Source organism: Aythya ferina, assembly GCF_964211825.1.
Source record: "Aythya ferina genome assembly, chromosome: 24".
Taxonomy (NCBI): Eukaryota; Metazoa; Chordata; class Aves; order Anseriformes; family Anatidae; genus Aythya; species Aythya ferina.
The window spans coordinates 1,447,660-1,467,336 of NC_140322.1; the positions used below are offsets into that span (position 1 = coordinate 1,447,660).

General features: G+C 48.0%; 1 protein-coding gene across 1 annotated transcript in view; it reads right to left on the reverse strand.

Annotated features, from left to right (window-relative positions):
• CSMD2 (CUB and Sushi multiple domains 2) overlaps window positions 1-19,677 on the reverse strand; it is a 325,013-nt gene that overhangs the window by 17,611 nt on the left and 287,725 nt on the right. The window contains exons 51-60 of the mRNA XM_084497137.1: window positions 19,319-19,504; window positions 18,823-19,017; window positions 17,187-17,360; window positions 16,645-16,818; window positions 13,154-13,327; window positions 12,143-12,331; window positions 9,113-9,286; window positions 6,508-6,690; window positions 1,068-1,244; window positions 95-274 (exon numbers count right to left, since the gene is read on the reverse strand). Of these exons, the coding sequence (XP_084353263.1) occupies window positions 95-274; window positions 1,068-1,244; window positions 6,508-6,690; window positions 9,113-9,286; window positions 12,143-12,331; window positions 13,154-13,327; window positions 16,645-16,818; window positions 17,187-17,360; window positions 18,823-19,017; window positions 19,319-19,504 (1,806 nt within the window). The remainder of the gene's footprint in view (window positions 1-94; window positions 275-1,067; window positions 1,245-6,507; window positions 6,691-9,112; window positions 9,287-12,142; window positions 12,332-13,153; window positions 13,328-16,644; window positions 16,819-17,186; window positions 17,361-18,822; window positions 19,018-19,318; window positions 19,505-19,677) is intronic.

A 19,677-nucleotide genomic window follows, 5' to 3' on the forward strand; every position in this document is an offset into this window, starting at 1 on the left:
GCACTATGCAGTAGTTAGTGCCTAATACCTCATGTCCCAGGCTAAACAAACTTGGTGGCCCATAAAACTTAAAACCTCCCATATTTACTCTTACCCTTGCAGGTAGGTTTGGAGCCATTCCAGGTCCGGTCTTTTGTGCATGTTAGAGAGGATGCCCTGTCTGACTCCATCATGTAGCCAGGCGTGCACTGGAACACCACCGTTTTATTGTAGGTAAAATCCCCACCCAGCCTAATGCCGTTGGCTGGGACACCGGGGTCACCGCAGTTGATCACTGCCAAAGAAAAAGAAAGAGGTGCTTGTGGCTCACCGTCCCTCGTCTCATACTTCTGGAGCTGTGATCCTAGAAACCTGGTGGTCCTGAACACTCTCCAGAGCAGGATGTAGCCCACTAGTCACAGAGAAGGGAGCTTTTGCAGCACGGAGGAGTTGGAGAGCTGTGCTAGCTAGCTGGGGCAGGCTGGGCTGTAACACGTGGGGGAAACTTTGCTTCTACTCAGTGGAGCGAGGAGTGATGTTAATGGCACATTAAGGCCTTGCAAGAATAAATATTAGCACACGTTAAACATCAAATAAAACCTGGGTCAGATCTGGGCTAGCTCCTCAGCCTAGTTACTGGCTCTTACGCAAAACCACATCTGCTGTCAGCTGTGCTCCTGCTGGAGGCTGGAGAGAGGCACAGAGAGACCCAGAGCCTTCACCGAGGGCCTCTGGGCATGGGCTCTGCCCCCACATGTGGTGGCTCCCGGTGGCAGGACCGCTCACGTTCCGGAGAGCCCCCCGAGAGCCCCTCCAGAACATTTGACATCTACTCATGGAAGTTATTACGGAGCTCCCTTCACCCAGCTGGAAAAAGACAAACCCAGAGCAAGAGTTTTCCATTAGGCAGTCACAGAGCTTGCAGCCGCAGTGACTGGTGCTGGCAGCAGGCAGTTCAGCTGAATTTCTCAGCGCAGAGCACTCGTGTGCGCATCCACAGCCGGCCTTCAACACGCTGACAATCTGCCCGCAGAGCCTGGCCAGCACAATTCAGAGCTCATCGTGCAGGAACCCATCCCAGCACCCACCTGTACACTCTGGAGTGGTCCCAGTCCACGTCCCGTTCACGGTGCAGTGCCTGCTCAGCACCCCTGTGGAGTAGTAGCCTTCCCGGCACTGGTAGATAATGGAGCTGGAGAAGACCAAGCCGTCGTTAAATATAACCTTCGCGTTGCTGGGGGTCCCAGGGTTTCCACAGGATATAACTAGAAAGCAAAACGGCCAGGTTAAAAAAGCAATCCCTGCAAATGAGAAACAAGGCTGTTATCCTGCAGCTGACTGTTTGACACAGAAGGCAGATTAGCCGCAAAGCCACCGGATCAAATTGGACAGAGCAGGCTATTCCGTGGGCAGCCAGCCACGTCGGTCCCACAGCATCACCGCCACCGGGTACCCCCCGACCAATGGGTCCTGCAGCATCCCTGCAGGCAGTCGGTCCTGAAGCACCTGGACCCCTCTCCTGCTGGGTGGATCCCACAGTTCAGAACCACAGCCAGGCCTCCTGGCTGCTCCTCCAGGCTGCAGGAAGAACTTTTTTATTTTCTGCTTGATGTCGAGGTCTTCTTCTAGCCGAGAGCTTTGCAGAGTTCAGAGGAAGGAAAGCAGCGAGGGAGCCTGCTGCCCTCCCCCTGCAGCACCACCACTGCCTGGTTATCTCCGGGTAGGCCTTCGGGGGAGGGAGAACGTTGTGGGAAGACAATTACAGGTTTGTCAGCACCCCAATTTTTTGTCTAATGCACCACAGCAGTAAAAGGGCGTTGGAGTGGATGGTGATGCATGAAGCCCTGTCAGGATAAAATAAGCACCTGCAGTAATTGCACCCAGCCCTCATTTACTCTGAAATTACAAGACATAAAAGAAAATCACAGGAATCAAGGAAAGGCTTAAGCTACCTGGATCTTTGACAAGGAAATCCCTTGCTCCTTCCCCTCCCTGGCAATGTGCCATGGTCTCTGCAAGAGCATCAGTTTGGGCACACACGAAGTGAGCCCCCCTGGCACGTGCACCCAACATGCCACTGCCAGCCCTTCTCCAGTGGGAAACACAACTTTGGGCCACAGCAGGAAAGCAGCGAGCAGAAGCCACCAAGGCAAGGAGAGAAGTCTCCCTCTTCCTTGTCGCTTAGTTTGCTGACAGCCTGTTAACATATGAGCTTGTTGGAGGCATATCTGTCTAACAGGAGGAAACTAATAACCATTCTGGACTGTGCGCACAGAAACTCTGCATGGCACCAACGCCATCCGAGGTGCTCTCTTGTTACGGATTTCTCATGCAGCCAGTGTCTCCGCGTCTCATTTCCAAGAGATGCTGGGATAAAAGTCAGATTCTATCAACCCAGAAAAAGCTTGAAATTACTGTTTCACTGCTGGTCCATACATCAGCTGTTCTCTCCTGTCCAGCCTCCTCCACAGATGCCTGTGGCCAAACATGCACAGATGACCCCAAAATATTACTTCTGTGACTAAAAGGAGACTTATGGAAATTGGGTAATCTCAGTGTACATCAGCTGCAGCCTCCGTGGTGCAGATATAAAAGAAGCTGTAAATGTAAGGATGAAAAGCCTTAAACTTAAAATCATAAATTATATATATGTAGGATCCAATCACTCAAGTGAGCAGTAAGTGGGTAAATAATTCCCTGTGGCTTCAGTTGGAGATGAAAAATGAATGAGACCCCAAAAGAAAACTGTTTTTGCACTGTTTTTAACAGAGTATAAATCGTAAATACCCTGGAAGTCCCATAGTCATATCCACTCACGTCTCCTGAAGAATCTCAAACCCAATTATCTTTAAGTCAAAATTCAAGAGAATAAGCTGAAAATCAGCTGCAATGGGGATTTCTTGCAGTTGCTGCTTCTTTACCAGGGAAATATTCCAGGAAACGACACTAACTTGAAATGACTGATATGACAAGGAAGGTTTGACTTTCAGCTGCTGCAAGGAGCACAGGAGGCGCCGGCAGCCACTCGTCTCACCCAAGTCTCAGTTTCTGCCACGCTCCAGAAGTTATGACAGACAAGCCCAGGAGCCCAGACCCTGTGTGCTGAGACCCGAGCAGCACACATCTCCCTGCAGAAGACCCAGGAGCCCTGGTTATCAGTCGGCTCCAACCACACAAAGCATCCCTACCGAGCAAAACTTCTGCTGGGCTGCAGAGCACCACGGGGCGCACGCACAGCGCCAACCATGAGCACTGCTGAAAGGTCCCCGTGCTGCTATGGAAACATTTCAGACATCTCTGGGATTTGTGGGTTATTACAGAGCTCCCCACCTTGGGGTTTCTGGGTTTGTTTCTTTATCAAAAGTAAATTTTGTTCCTGTATTTATTTCTGTGAAGTTCTTTTTAGCAAACACCATGGAAAGGCTTGCTAAAAGCCATCAGCATCTCTGCCAAAGACAAGGAGAGTGCCCTGCGCCACAAGGAAGATGAGACAGAGCATCACAATCAGCAAAAGCCGTCTGGTGAGTGCTCTAAAAACAAATGCTTTGAGCTGGTGGTGAGATTTGTCTGTGAAATCAGCCGGGAGCCAGAAGGCAGCCAGAGAAACAACCCCCAGAGAGCCACCAGCCATGCAACGCAGTCCCAGCACGCTGGCAGAGGGATGAGCCTGGCTGGGCACCCTGGCAAAGCGCATGGCACAGAGGTCCCAACTTCTGCCACTGCCAGGGATCAGAAACTCTTCCCTGTGGCAGGAAAAAAATGGGGATCAGTTCCAGGATGAAGGCAAGTTCCTCGCCTTCACCAGTGCCAGGAGAAGGGCACCCTCCTGCAAGGAGCAGCGAGCCCTGCTGCTCACAACCTGCAGCGAGGAAAAGCTGAGGGCTGGTGACTTCTCACAGAGCACAAGTGCACATCTGACTGTGCTCGAGGTGGCATGTGAATACAGTGTCCTTTGCACGTCCCCCACTGCCCTAATCTTTATAACCGTCGATCCTTCTTTTGGGCTTTGCTGCCACCTGACCGACCGGCTGAAACACTCCCCTAATGATGTCTGACACATCAGGCAAAACCTCCTGCTGGAATAAGACACAGCTGAGAGCCCTTGGAGTCTCACAGCCTTTGCTCCAGGGCTGGTAATTTCCATGCTGTTTAATTTAACCAGTAACCCACATTCCACCTAACTATGCAGAGAGAGAAAGGAAAAAGCAGCCTGAAGCCAAATCCCAGTTCTGCCACTTCGCATGTCCTCCTTAGTCAGACTGGGATAAGACAAAACTCAGTTCCTTCCCCCTGCATTATCACATTAAATAAACACATTTCTGTCTACTGAAACTGCCAAAGAGCAGCCAGGGCCCCACCTCATTTTGGATGCAGTTTTAATTCAACTGGTGAAACAATAAACATTATAAAAGCAAATTTCTGCTCGGCTTCTGAGTGGAGGAGGGAGCACGCAGCAGAGTACGACTGGTGAACCCCCTCCTGCACCACTCCGTGAGCACAAATGGGGCATCAGGAAGGAGGAGAAAGAAGGAAAAACACATCTAAAATGTCATTTATATCTTACAAACTTGCTGGAAATTGATGTTAAACGAGGTCTGCCATTTTTAGAAAGCTAGGGAAGCTGCTCTTACTCGGGACAACAAAGCTGGAGCAATGTAAAACAGGCTGAAGCAGGAGTCCCAGGAGGAGTCTCTCCAATTAATTTCATTTCAAATAATTTGTACATTTTGGAGAAATCAGTTGTGGCTTCTTCCTGCCTCCCTGCTCCTTTGGTTTTTATGGAAATATTCTAGCTGGTAAAAGGTAGCAGGACTGAAAGCTGATGAGTTTGAAGGTCATCCTTTGTGAAGCCCAGCACTCTCATACACTTACATCCCCTCCATGGACCAGCTGGCTGTACTGGTCCTGACGCAGGAAGCCACTGCCAGTCCAACAATCAGCTCCTTGACTTCAAAGACAAGCGCAGGCTTTGTAATTGAACCTATTACGGCAGCTTGCTCTCTCTGAAATGGAAATAACAGCTCCTCTCCTCTTCCTTCTACTTACGTGGTAGGATTTGCACGGTGTCTGTGCGCTTGTGTTCATCTGCAGTGGGCCCACACCTCCTGCTGAATGGACCGAGACCCTCTGCGCTCATTTTGCAGCTTATCTGGAGAGCAATTTGCATTGAATTCCCTGGGCAGGTGAGCGCTGGTGACCTGTGAAGCCCCATCAGGCTTGATTTTGCTCAATTTGGTGGCTGAGAGCTGCGAACAAGTGGCTGAGTCACAGCTAATGCCCCGCTGAGGTGCCGAGTGGCTGCGCTGCCACGCTGGAGCTTTTCCACGTCAGCAGAGATGCCTGCTCCTTCCAAGCACCTGCCTGGGCACTCAGCCCTCATTTTCATTTGCTCAAAATTAATCTCTCCCCTCCGTCTCCTATAGCTACCTGTTCCATAAACTTACATATAACACTCCAAAGTGCAGCCATAAGAACACCTCGTAGCGCGTGCAACTTGCTGTGCATACAAATGACAGAGACATAGCTCACTGCTCATCACTGTAAATTACTTTCCTATATTGGCCCGTCAGCACTTAACATTAAATGACTACATTATAGGCCTAATGTTATTATTATTCATAAAGTATGAAAAAATCTGCCAGGGATCCTTATTTTGGTGCCTCTGGAACCCGATGGGTTATTTATCCTGAGATTAATGAACAGAGCTACTGAAAGGAGAAAAAAAAAAAAAAAAAAAAAAAACAGAATGAAAAAAAACACCAAGACCTGAGTGTATTAATAACATGATTCAATGTCTTTTCAATCAAGAGCTCCATCAATTTGGAATAAATTTCCAATTCATTTGCAAACTGTCTCTGAGCTTTTGGCTTTCAAATCAGCTGGAGAGAAGCACTTGCCCAGGTCTCCTTGCATTTGGTATCCTGCCTCATTTTGGCTTTTGTTCTTTCCCCAATTGATTTTTAAACACTTTTATAAAACAGTAGCAGTAAGCAGCACAGCTCAGAGAATCTGGCTGGGGGTTTATTACATTGGATTATGGGGTCTCACTTGATTCCTTCAAATAGGAAAATAAGGGGTTTGGGTTTTTTTAAATACAAAAATATGCTTACTGGATTATAATTTGCATTTTGCATTTGTGTTTAATGTAAATGACTCTTGCATGTGCCAGTGCCAGCTTTAACAGCGGTTTGAGTCTATTCACATTACTCATTCTGATGCATTTCTTTGATAAAGCAACAATTAATCAGTGGTACCGGACCTGCAGATCTGCAGCCAAAATGGACCACCTAGTTGGGTGTGGGATGCAGAACGAGAAATTCACCCCGTGATTCTTGCAGTGAGCGATGCTCTCAGGAGGACGACAAAGTGAGGACCAGTGCCCAAGGGCTCTAACTGCTCTGTACCTCAGTCCTGATGTTGGCAAGAACCTGAATGGCCTCCTAACCAAACCAAGGGGCTGGGCTGGCCGGGAGGTCAACCCTGAGGCAGTATTGGTGTGGCACAGGAGGTGTGGGGTTGCAGAAGTACCTTCACATTCGGGCTGTGTGCCGCTCCAGGAGCCGTTGGCTTGGCAGGTCCTCTCGGATGAACCCCGGAGCGTGTACCCAGGCTCGCAGCTGAAGCGGACCATGCTGTCTACATCAAACTTATCTCCCAGCCCAATGCCATGAGACGGGATCCCAGGGTCACCGCACACGCCCTGGCTGCCTCCTGTTAAGAAGAGAGCACAATATCATCAGGTAAGTGAGCCCTGGGGCTTGACCCTTGTCCCCCCTGCACAGCACACTTTCAGAGGACAAGCACAGAGATCTGGATCGTGTGGCTGACTCAGTTTAACTCTCTGACTGGCTTCCAGCAGAGAGGGAAAGTTCCCCATGAAATGTCCCCCGACTTCGGGAGCACATTGTTTTTAAGCTGGTTGCAAAATATGGCCCTAATTCCTGAATCTCAAGATGGAGTCCTCACCAGCTGCAGCTGCTTTCCGTGGCAGCTGCTCCAGCAGACAGCAGCTTGGTTGCCAGCATCAGTCATGTGGATGGTTTCCCTCCAAGCAGAAATTACAACATGCTCCAAGCCACCTCAGCAAGCCCTACTGTATTTGCAGAACAAGAAGCTGTTGGGTTTGGAGCACGGAGGCGATAGGGATCCAGCTGAGAACCATCCGCTTGTACAAGTTGTGAACACTTTGTGCTGCTGGCTCTAAGTTAGGGGGACAGGAGGAAGGGAGCAGCTGCAGCAGATGCCTCGTGGGGGTTCGCTGAAGCAGGCTGGAGAAATGCCCACCTCTTTACTGCCTGATGCAGGCTCACACCATGTATGCCTGTTCTTGGCTTTCTCTGCTAATGATCTGTGTAAACACATCCACCCCCAAGCCAGGAAAGACTACTCCACTCCTGCAGCTAGCAATGAAGCTCCCAGTTCCCGAGCCTTCTGTGCTTTGCTGCAGGTACAACCTTTGCAGTGTTACGTGCAATGTAAAATATAATGAACATATTCATCACCTGGAAAAAGCGCTTGCTTTTAAAAAGAAGGGGGAGAACGCTGCAGGCTCAACAGTTTCTTTCATACCAACTTACATCAAAATCTTTTGTTTCATTGCACAGGAGTTGCCATCAGACAGTAGGGATCTTTGGTGCACAACAGAGACAATCTGAGCTCCCAGTCTCCACCCTGAGTTGGGAAAGGGGCCTTGAAAAACCTCCCCTGAGCAAAAGGCAGAGAAGACACAGGCCTCTGCGCTTCCTGCTCCAGCTTCCAGCAAGGACTTGCACTGGGGAGGCACTGGGGAATGAGGCCCTGGGCTAGAGTTTTGTGTTCTTGTTACAGTAAAATAGAGGAACATGACTAAAGGCTTCATTCTTCACTGCTTTGGTAATTTTAGCACCTGAGTTTGGGGTAAAAGAGGGGTCTTTCCCGAGGCTGTTGGGTGGAGATCCTGGTTCTGAGGCACTGGGCGTTCACTGGGCCCCGGGTCAGGGAGGACCCGTCAGGCACAGCCAGCACTGGTCTAAAGCTGCCTCCACAAAGTTGTTCAGAAAAATCACACACAGCAGATGTCAGGAAGAACTAGTCAGAGTAATGCTGAATATCCCCAAAATCCACCCAAAAAGATGACAGAAGTGACAGTGAAAACTGCACGGGGAAAAAGGGACGAATTAGAGCAGAAAACCCTTCCAAGCAGCTACAGATCAGGAACTCTGCTCTGCAGACACGGCTTCTGAGTATGAGGATGACTCTGCCTCATTGCTTTTTCCCTTCCAAAGCAGAGGTTAAATTTGGTCAAGTGCAGCTGCTAAATCTAAGTGGTACAATTAAAAATTAACACTTGTCCCAACTGCTTTGCTCCAGCTAAGTTCTTATTTTGTCTCTATCTGTGCTCTCCAAGGAATGAGTGACAGGATGGCACGGAGAGGGCTTTGTACAGCATCCTGCCAATTATTCAGCATCTTCCCTTCCAGTGGAGGCCATCAGCTGAGATCCCAATGCCCTGATTTCAGGAAGGCTTGGCAAGAATATCTCTTTGTATCCCACACGACTTTGACCTGTCTCACCAGGGACATTTTTACTGATCAGGATGTTTTCAATGCAAGACCCTTTCTCACTGGCATGGGAGCAAGGAGGGAATTCTGCGGCCAAACTGCTCCCAGCTGAGGTACTGAGACCTGGGACAGCTATGGTGCCATAACAGCAGATGTCAGGCCTTGGAAAGGGGCCACACGTGCTCTTTTACTGGAACGCATGCACAGAAGGGTCAGATGCTGGAGTTAGGATGCAGGGACCTGATTTTTCCTAAGACACGTTCACCCTGCACAGACTCTGCATGGAGAAAACCGTAACCAGCAGGCTGCAGCACTCCTCCTGCCACAAACATTTGCTGCAGTGATTTATTCCTCCTCTTGCAAGCTTCATGGTTTACTCTCTGCCAGTGCTTATCATCCAAGTTGCAGGAGACTGGATAGCTGAGACAGTGATTTTCAGCATTCCACGATCCAAAATCTCTGTAGCACACACACATTTCTCCAGCTCAGCACAGCCCGCCAGGCTGCCCCCTTGCAGGACAAGGAGCAGCAGTGTTCTTTATGCTGCGAGGGACAGGATTGTGCCATCTCCTCCTGCCCTGAGTACAGCTCACCTGAGCAGTGTGGCAGGGAGCCGCTCCAGCGCCCGTCCAGCTGGCACATGCGAGTGGAGTTGCCGATCAGAGTCCGCTTCCCCAGGCAGCTGTACCGGACCACGGAGCCGACGGTGTACTTGTCACCTGAGATCTGGGCGTGCGGTGGAGAGCCTGGGTGCCCGCAAGAGACCACTGCAAGAGATGGATGAAACGGCTTCAGCCACGAGGGAACTGCCTGGGGGACACGTTCAGAGGCAGACAGAGCAGGTACATGGCAAAGCCCTGTGTGTTTGAGGTTGCTACCTGGGTTCTTGGCAGCTCAGAGCCCACACATCTGCCCCAGCGTGGTCTGAGCCCCCCAGATGGTGGTGCCCAGCCCCAGTGATGGGCTCATGGCAGGGTGCAGGTATGGCACAGCACACCTTGTACTGCGTCCTTGTGGGGGACACACACTGCTCCTGCAACAACTGCCAAGGGTTTGTGCGTAAATGCCTGCTCCTGACACTGACAGGCACTTCGCAGGTTCCTTGGGGACCCATCCCTTCTTAAACATGAGCATCTCCACGCACACCCTCATCCTCATCCACACCCGGCAGTGCCACGTCCTGTCAACACAGAGCTGTAATCGATTACTCGATGCTGTGTCACATCTGAGGAAATTATCCTGGTGGATATGGAGCACTGCTCACTCAGCCATTACTAGTAGGAAAAAAAAAAAAAAAAAAAAAAAACACAAAAAACCAATCACCGCCACTAACAATAATTAATAGGTTTGCTTTAGCTTGGCAATCAAAGTGGAGACAGTGAGGGTGTTGACAAATATACCAACAGATCTAGGGACTACTAGAGAGGTTTGGATGAGGATCCTCAGCGTAAAGACCATGCATCGTTTGGTTTCTGAAGGAAAGCATCCGTAACGGATATGTTCTCTCCCTCCACTAGAGTCTAAAAATACAAATACTGGCATTAGGTAGAAAACATGATGTATGTTTCAATAAAAAGGAGAGCACGCTTATGTTTGGGCATGTGGGCGTTGAAATATATTGGTGCAGAGCTGTGACTAAAACCAAGGACGCTTTGCAAAGAAATGGGTTTGATAGCTAATACTTAAACTCACACTGTAACTAACAATTTAATAACAGATACTCCAGCAGACTCAGCTAAGCTTAAAACCTGTGGCAGTATTGAGGTTTTTAAAGGATTTATGTACACAGCAGGAAGACTGTTTCTTCTGATGCATTAGGCTCTGCTCCCATGTACTTTCCTTACCGGGTTTGCTCTCCCACCCCTTGAAGGAGATCAGCTCTGTTTTACTTCCTCTTCAAAAACAGGCATGAGACAAAATTCTCAGCCCAAGCCTGTCAAGCTTCTTGGCTTATGTTTTAGAAAGTCCATTGTAATTCCAGATACCCACCTATAAACACCTTTAAGGGATATGGGTTTCAGCCCTGAGCACATCCTAAGGCTGACACAGAAAGAAAACAAAGGCATGCAAGAATCTCTTATATTATTATTCATATTTGTTTTAAACTATTAAGGCCACGAATCAGAGAATCAGTTGTAAAACTGACTGGAATTTCCAAAGTTTTGAGAATGCCCACAAATCCTCCAAGTCAATGGATGTTCAACATTTGAAGAAAGGAGATTCCTTTCACTGAGCTGAACAGCTGCGGACTGGAGAAGCCCGAAATATCAGGCTCCCAGCTTTTAGAGGAAACTACTGCCTTGGAGTCCCTGCAGCTGTGTTAACACGTGGTTATCACTTGTCAATTCCCACAGCCTGTGCAAGGTGCTGTAAACGCAAGAAGGTGGCATGCTGCTAACAAAAGCAAAGAAAAGTGTACTGAAAACTACTTTTTGTGTTTAAGTGTCAAAGGATAATACAAGAAAAAAAAAAAGAAAAAAGAAACAGTTGTGGCTTTGGAACAGCTCAGCTGATTTTTGTACTTAAGGAGATCCATTTTCTGACTGCTTTACTGATTCGTTATGCTAGGTGACAAGAGATCCCAATTTCTTTAGTGTCCAAGAAGGAAATACTAGCACAAAACTCACAAAACCCAGGTCTCAGTCCTGATGGTGTTTGGTTTTTTTTTTTTTTGGCTATGTGCAATACTAAATGCACTAAACACTTTCTCATCCTCGCGGAGGATTTTTTGGATTTTTATGTCCAGGAGACTCCTGAGATGCTGTGTCAAGACTCAGACTTGTGGGTGTCATCCCTGCACTGCTCTTTGGGTGCAGCCCCTGGCTGCTAATGCCAAGGGCATGACAGAGGGCAACGCCACTGACACCTTTCATAAAATGTCTGGAGAGCTCCTAAACTAGGTATAACTACTACAGCACATGACCAGCAAGAGATTTTGTGTCCTTCTACATAAGGTCTTCTATACTATTGGAAATATCCCTTAAGCCAAATCGTTGCTCTGAACCTCCCAATTCTCTCTGCAAACCGCAATGTCAGAAAGGGCAAGGATACTCTAAGGAAGGGAGAAAAAAATATAGAACAAGTCAAGAAGCAAATCCTCTTTACCACCTGCTTTGCAGCAGAATAAAGGCTGTGAGTATTTCACCACCACACCATCATTTCCCTCCTCCGAAGCCACGGGGATGAGTGGGTGTATGGAAACTCAGCCATGCCTGGCTGCTGCTAAATATGCTCTGTCCTTGGTCAGGCTAATTGATGCTGCTTCCTGTGAAAGCCTGTGGTGCAGAAGCCAGGCTTCTCCTCTCTACCTGCACTATTTCTGCTGGAGCCCCACGGAACCAGTAAAACTCAGAGGAAGCTGACTTCCCCTGCAGAGGGAAACGATCCTTGTCTAATATGGTTTCTCTCCTCTGATCACTTATTTTCCTTTTGTGGGCAGGATCCAGAGCCCAGTGAAACATACGGAAAGGTTCCCATGGATTACAAAGGGCTTTGGATCCAGACTTTTGACATAACCATTCAGCTTAAGCAACAGGAGAACTACACGGGAGAAAAACCTGTGGTGGGTTTGTGGAGTATGACCCAATGCCCTGACAAAACGGGTATTATTCTGGAGAACTTACAAAGACACTGTGGGAGGGCACGGTCCCAAGTGCCATCCCCCTGACAGGTCAGTACATGAGTACCCAATAAGTAATATCCATGGCTGCACTGATATGAGACAGTTGTTCCAAAGCTGAATCTGTGAGGACCACTTGGCTGCACTTGACGGATGCTGTTTTCCAGGTGCCCGGGGTCAGTACAGTTTATAACTGCAAACAAACAACAAAAAAATACAAAACAAAGGGTGTAACAAAGAACAAAGGATTCTTCAAAAATGAGCAGGAAAAGGGGAAGAAACTGCAAATCACATATTCATCACATATTCCACAGTTCAGGTGTTTTTTTTTTTTTTTTTTTTTTTTTTTTTTTTTTAAGATTATTTGGGGGCAGAAATAGAAAAAGTCTTTATTAAAAGTAAAGAGAGGAGAGGCAATCCTGCAGGCTCCTGTCCTGCCACACAGAGCTCAACAGCAGAGCCTTCCTCTCTGGTCCCAAATCAGGGAAGGGCTGATTTCTTGACCAACACAGCAACAGTATCAAGAGAGATACTGGATTAATGGAATACAGATGAAGGGAGTGCAGGGAGGGGAGGGAATTTGGTAAGTGAACTGGAGTGCTAATACCAGTGGAAGTAGGGCAGCCTGTAAGGAAAGGGGCATTGCAGCAAAGGCCAAAGAGTTTGCTTTGAGTAAACTGGTCTAGGGTTACCAGGAGGACCTCTACTAAAGGTCTGGCTTGATATTTTCTTTTGTACTCCCCACTTACAGCAAATAATTCAATGTCTTGGAGGATGTAGAGGCTGGGCAGGGCCCATTAAGAGCTTTAAGTGAAGCCCAAAGGAAAATCAGATTTGATACATTTAAACAGGCCCTTGGAGTTCAAGCATCACTCACATTCCAGAGGAGCTAGGATGTTTTACAGATGAATTTACGCCAGCGTCGGGCTGGATTTCAGGAACCCAGAGTAACAACGAGGGAGGTGCACAGAGGATGAAGTCCAAGCCACCTAGGGGGTGGCAGCAGATGACTTACCACGGCAGGCGGGCAGGCTGCTGCTCCACTGCCCGTTGGCCAGGCACTGGGACTGCGATGCCCCTTCCAGGCGGTACCCCGTGTTGCACACAAACTTGGCCACATCATTCAGGTTGAACTGACTCCCTTGGGTCAAGCCATTGGCAGGGTTGCCAGGGTGGCCACAGGTGATGGCTACAATCAGAAATCGGAGATGTTACTTCTCTGCCTGGAAGAACGTGGATTATCCAGTGGTGGGAAAAGAAATAAAAACCAAACAGGAAGGGCAACCATGGAAAAAACCCACATCAACTCTGAAACCCACACTGACTTCAAAGATCTGTGGCCTGCTCTGCTGAAATACTGAATCAAGCTGAGGACACGGTACCTTTGTTCATTTTACTGGCATAAGAAATTCTCTGAACCCCTCTCTAAGCAGCTGAGTGCCAGCATCTCACTGACTTATACTGTAAATCCCTAGAGCTCCTCTTCAAAAATCCTGGCTACTGCTATTAATCTATTGCCTTACATTACCCTGGGCATTGCACACGCAGCCATGAAACCTGATGTTTTCCTCCCCCTCCCTGGTGTAAGTCAGATGTATGCTCACTGCAGTATAAAGTTACACCTGGAGGGATAGTAAAAAGAGAGGAAAAAAAAAAAAAAAAAGAGAAAAATCAGGTTTCTAGCATGTGGCCTAAAAAGCTTATATCTTCCTTCTCGAGTCTGAACAACTTCAGGGGGAAAACCTTTGTAACTAAATCCCTGTAATGAGGATTTTTGTGTAGTTCCTTTTCTCGTGGCTGATGTCAGCTCAGGCCAGCGAGGAGGCGCAGAGCTAAAGGGCCCTGCTCAGAGTCACGCCAAGTCCCCAGGGCAGCTGCAGGTAGGGAAGGTGCAGGGACTGGAGCAGCAGGAGCTGAGCAGCATTGAGTGCTGGCAATGCTGACGATTAAATGTGCTTTTGCCTGGGCCACCCTGCTGGCTCCTTGTCAGAAGCAGGTCTGGATGGGAGGACACAGCCCTTGGTGCGAGTGAAGCCTGGAGACCTTCACTTTGAGCACAGCAAAAGAAATGTCAGGATGCTCCATAAAAAGCTTTTTGGCTGCTTAAGGAATGCAACATCTTCTGACAGATGAAGACAAACCAATATTGATTATTGTCATGCTGAAACAGGGTAATGGTCCATCAGTAAAAGTCCAGCAGTTTAGCTGTACGGCTGCCAAAACTGGAAGCCGGAGGGGAAGATGAAATTCCCACAAAAGATCCATAACACGTTTGACTGCCAGGGCTGGACTACACCACAGGGACAGGAATTTATTCCTTATGCAAGCTGGTGACAGGTACAGGTTTAAAAAAATATGAAGCAAGACAGCATTTCGGTGCTACAGGAAGCAGATGTCAGGTTCTCCGAGGTACTTCTGAATACAATTATGCAGGTTTTGAAATAGATGATGGAATCTTTCCCAGAAAAAAAGACTCCCTCCAGTTGGCATGGATCAAAAAGACCAGTTCACATAGAGCAAGCAACTGCAGCAGGTTTAAAGAGAAAATATCAGGACGGTAGGAAATTATAATGCGGTAACACACAGTACCCTGAGCTTATTCAGAAGCAATAAAGCCACAATCCATCTAATTTCAGAGCTCAAGAGTGGTTTGCGTTAATGACATTAAATTTATGTTATCCATAAGGCCTAATGTAGTGTAATAACTTCAAGTCCAGCTTCTTCATGAGACACCTTTATAGGTCTCTGCACAAAAGCTTGGGAGGCTTTTAGGTGCCAGAATCAGAAGCCAGCACAAAGCAGGGCTGAGCAAAGGCACTGCATACGAACGAGCCGAGTAGTGGCAGGATGGCTCAGTAGTCAGAAGACAGATACAGATGAGCTTTGTTCTAAAGGGTTTAGTCCCTCCTGAAAGGAACAAGATGATCCACAAAAATGGATGTTTAGAAAATCCTGCATTTTCATGAATCTGCCTGACAGCGGGAAGACCTCTATCAATATGATTTCCTGGTCCAAGGTTACTGTGTATGTACTTGGCAGGTAAAAGTGAATTAAAACTTTTTCAGCTGAGCATCCTCAGACACTGGAGTAATTCACACCTGCCTACAGAACCAGGGACGGCCTTCCCAATAATTCTTTTCCTAAAACCTTATGCAGAATCCTAGACACGAACACCTCCAATTTTAGGAGCCCCTGCTAACCATTACAGCTCGAATCCGTTCCTTATTTTTAGGCTGGAATCTGCATATTCATTGATTTGCAGGTCATTCCTTACTTCCTATCTTGCTGTTACTATTGTGCCTCTGCACATAAAACCCTAACCCAGACATGAGAGGTTGGAAGTAAACACCTGGAGAATCATGATATGAAATGCATGGAATGCACTGTCCACTGATAAGATGCTTAAACTTATTAACACCTTAGTTAGAGCTCTAGAGACTTACTTAATTAGCTTATTTACTGGAAAGATAAATGAGCAGGTTGTGCAAGGTGACTCATGAATGTGGATCAGAGGAAGAAAGAGAGGCTGACTTTCCTCTGGCACAGAGCATGGGTCTCAAAGAAGGGGATAATAGCGGTGTGCTTGGCGGGGACGATGCCTGCCTTTAACCTCCCCACACCCTGATGAACTCTCCTCAGAAACCACACCTTCAACTGAGCTCATCCATTAGAAACTCAGCACACAAAAACCAGCAAAAAAGGTAGAACTGACAAAGCAGAGGCAAGAAGCAAAGCAGCCAAAACTGCAGAGCTGCTGCTCCTGCCATGCCTACACAACCCCCAGGGATGCTTGCACACTATGCACTCACTCTGGGCACGCAACCTTGTTGAGCCCAGGTGTGAAATGCTGCAAGGAAGCAGAAAAAATGAGCATAGAAACCTGAAAACCCACGAGTTGCTCCTCCACAAAACACGGGTGGTTGCCCACAGGACTTCCCACTCCAGATTTGTTCCCAGCACGACAACTGGAACCCGTTTCATCTTTGGACCATCCTGAGAAATAACAGGCTCACTTCCAAGCAACGGCACTTTTGGAAACCTGACTGCATTTCTCCAGCTTCCCCAGTGCCATTTTTGTAACTGCCTTTTGAGTATATATTACCAGTGCCAGAGATTGCTGCTCAGTTATAGAGAGACCCGGTATGGACCCAGAGCTGCCAGCAACATGCTAGGCTGAACGGGAAGGGCCAGCTTTGCACAGCGGGGAGGGAGTCAGAGTGAACTCAGCTGATGCTGCCAACCTGACAGCACTCATTTAAATGAGGAATATTTCAGCTAAAAGAGCTACGAATAAAGCTGAACTCTCCTCCCATCCACCCTTCTGTAGCAACAGTTTGGGGGGCAAGCATTTCTTTGCTGAGCAAAAACCAGGGCTGGCTGGTCCCCCCAGTCTGTTTTTTCACTGCTTACATTACTTTTTCTTTCTGTAAACTGAACAACGGCCCTTGAGTGTGCTCTTGTCCTCTGCCCATAACCAGGGCTAAAGAAATCTGACCACATACTTACGCACACAGACAGGAGTCTTCCCAGACCAGCGGTGGTCCTGCTGGCAGATGCGCACAGACATCCCGATCAGGCGGAAGCCGGGGTTGCACTGATAAACCACACTGCCACGGTAGTTGTAGTTCTCCCCATTGATCTGCCCGTTGACGATGGGACTGGGAACACCGCAGTGCCCAGCTGCAGGAGGGAGACAAGGAGAATCACTGAGAGCTCTCGCCTGCCCCTCCTGAAGTCATCACACACCGACCTGACTGTCTGGCTGGATCTGAGTTTGAGTCTCTGCAGTAATAAATAAAACCAGAGCAGCAGCAAAAACAACATATCATTTTTAAAGCTCTCCTCTCCAATCTCATAACATCTCACATCTACTGAGCAGTACGCAATCCGAGTCTGCTTCCTTTTTCTATTTACTGAACACTCTAATGTTTCAGCAGCACTGAGTCCTCACTCGGGTTCCTTCTTTAATCAACATCCAAAATCCCTGTTTTCTCCTGAAATACCACCAGGACTCGTTCACCACCACAACACAGATGCTCCGCACGTACCCAGACATTTCACTTCGGCTCCACTCCAAAGTCCATTGGCCATGCACTCCCGCACGCGGGATCCTACCAGGGTGTAGCCAGTATTACATGAGAAGATGGCCGTGGCACCGTAGCTGGTCAGCGTGCCGATCTTGTTGCCATTGGGAGGAGTTGGCAGATCTCCACAAGAGATAACTGAAAGAGATCCCAAATTACAGTAAGAGAGAATGGGCAGGGAGATAGTTGGTTTTGTTTTTGTCTTTTGTTGTGTCTTTTTTTTTTTTTATAGAAGTGCAGACACTTATCACCACAAGTCATTATTAAAGCCAAAATGAGTAGGAAAGATTATTAAATAGTGCAGAACATTATTAAACATGCAGAACAACAATTCAGTCATGTTACATGAGCCGACAAATATAAGCACTACTAAAAATTCTGCTTCAGGACACGAGTGAAGTCATAAAGATAAGACAGGCTAGGAAGAAATTAGAGAAGCTTTTCACACAGGAAGTTTTTAATATGGGGATATTTGTATTATTAACCCATTGCCAGATACAGCCATTAAGCAATGACTTTCAGAAAACCCACAAAATTGCACAAAATTAATGGGTGCTTTCAAACTAGAAGGTGACACTCAGAGACCTTTGTGCTTTTTCTGGCACAGCAAATTGCAGGAGAGGGCTGAAGTCTCCAGATCAAACCCTCAGAAGACACCCAGTGGAAAGCCTAGGGATCCAACTCCCGCAGGTACAGCTGGAGCTTGGCCAGGAGCCACTGCACATGCAGCTCCAGCCACAAAGTTCAGCTCTTTATTTTATCTACCTTAAAGATCTGCAAACCCTCTGGGAGCTTTCACACTCAGCAAGAAAACAGACTCACACTGGGTTCTTCTGACCTTAGTGCATTGCCAAGTTCCTGTCATTTGAATTTATGTGGCAATAACGCTGAAGAAATAAAATGGGGTCAGGCTCACGCTCCTGGATCTGGCTGAAGAGCTAGCAGGGGTAAAACTACATCTGTCACTGAAGCTGGCAGTTGCATCTCTAGAAACAAAGAGAGCCAGGAGGGAAGGGAAAGCTGCCATTCTGAAGGAGAAATTTTTCTGCCTCTATCCATACTCTTGAGAGAAAAATCTCCACCTTTGATAAAAAAAAAAAAGATCCAAGGCATGGCAGTTGTGTCAGAACGACTGAGAACTGCTTGTTTGCCAAGGGTGCTTTTGATTTACAGGTGACACTGTTACCCTCGTAAACTTGGCATTTGCATCACGTTGGAAGAGGTTAGGTCTTAAATCAGAATTTTTTATTTTCTTTCTTAAAAGCAAACTTCAGAGCATCTGGCACCAGTGACAGCGAAGCTGCTGGGACCTGACAGCAACAGATGAGCTAATGTGCTCGAGTTCTTGCGGAAGCATTTAGATTAAGCCAAGAATCAGATCAACAGATGACCTCTCCCTGCCTCCAAACTCTCTTCTACCACAGCAGTTCTGCAGCCATGCTCTCAGACACTGCCACGAGCAGCCAGGGTTGCAACGTGCTTGCATGCAGACAGCAGAGCTTGCACACCTGCCGAATGGCAAACAGAAAGCACATTCCCTGCATGACATCCCATGCAGCTGGTGGCCCCTAGCACGGCTCCTCAGCTTCACTGCTCTTACTTTTACAGGTTGGCATCGGTTCTCCTATGCTCCACTTCCCGTTGGCTTGGCACCTGATGACCCTCTGGCCTGTGTAGTAGTAGCCTGGGTCACAGATGAGCATGAGCTGGGCGTTGTAGTGGTACTGGATCTCGTAGGTCAGCCGCCACCGACCGTGCTCAACTGCGATGCTGTTGATGTCGGGACAGGTGACAGCTAAAAGCAGACAAATGTGGTGAGTCAGGGGAGAGAAAGGAGACAAAGCATTACGAGGTGTTTAACTCTAGGGTACTTTGGGGTATTTCAGCAAGCGTGTTGGCTTTTTAACAAGGGGCCCAGTATTAGCATCTCCATTGTACAGGTGGGAAAACAAGGCACCACGAGAGGGGACACCACACACAAGTTGCACAGGATTAGAAACTTGATGTCCTAAATATTGTACCTATGAGGCAGGAAGATATTACTGAAGGGGCTTCCCAAATTCCCTGCAGCATGGCCCCGGGATGCCACCACTCACCCACACACTGCGGGGGCTGGTTGCTGTTACTCCACTGCCCTGCCTGCAGGCACTCGGTGCTGGACTCCTCCCCGGGCTGCAGCTGGAAGCCCTGGTTGCACTGGTACACGGCTTTCGTACCCACCGTGTACTCCTTGCCAAAGACCACGCCGTTCTTTGGTGCTCTGGGAACGCCGCAGGAAAGAGCTGGGAAGGAGGAAGGGAAAAAAACAGCTGAGAAATCAGTCAGCTTCCAATATGATCATGGATTTGTGATAAGTGAGCTGAAACCCCAGCTACAAAGCTCGCCTATTTGCAAAAGCTCCAGCACCCCATTGAACCCCAGGAGCTGCAATGAATGCCCGCTTTCACAGAGGATC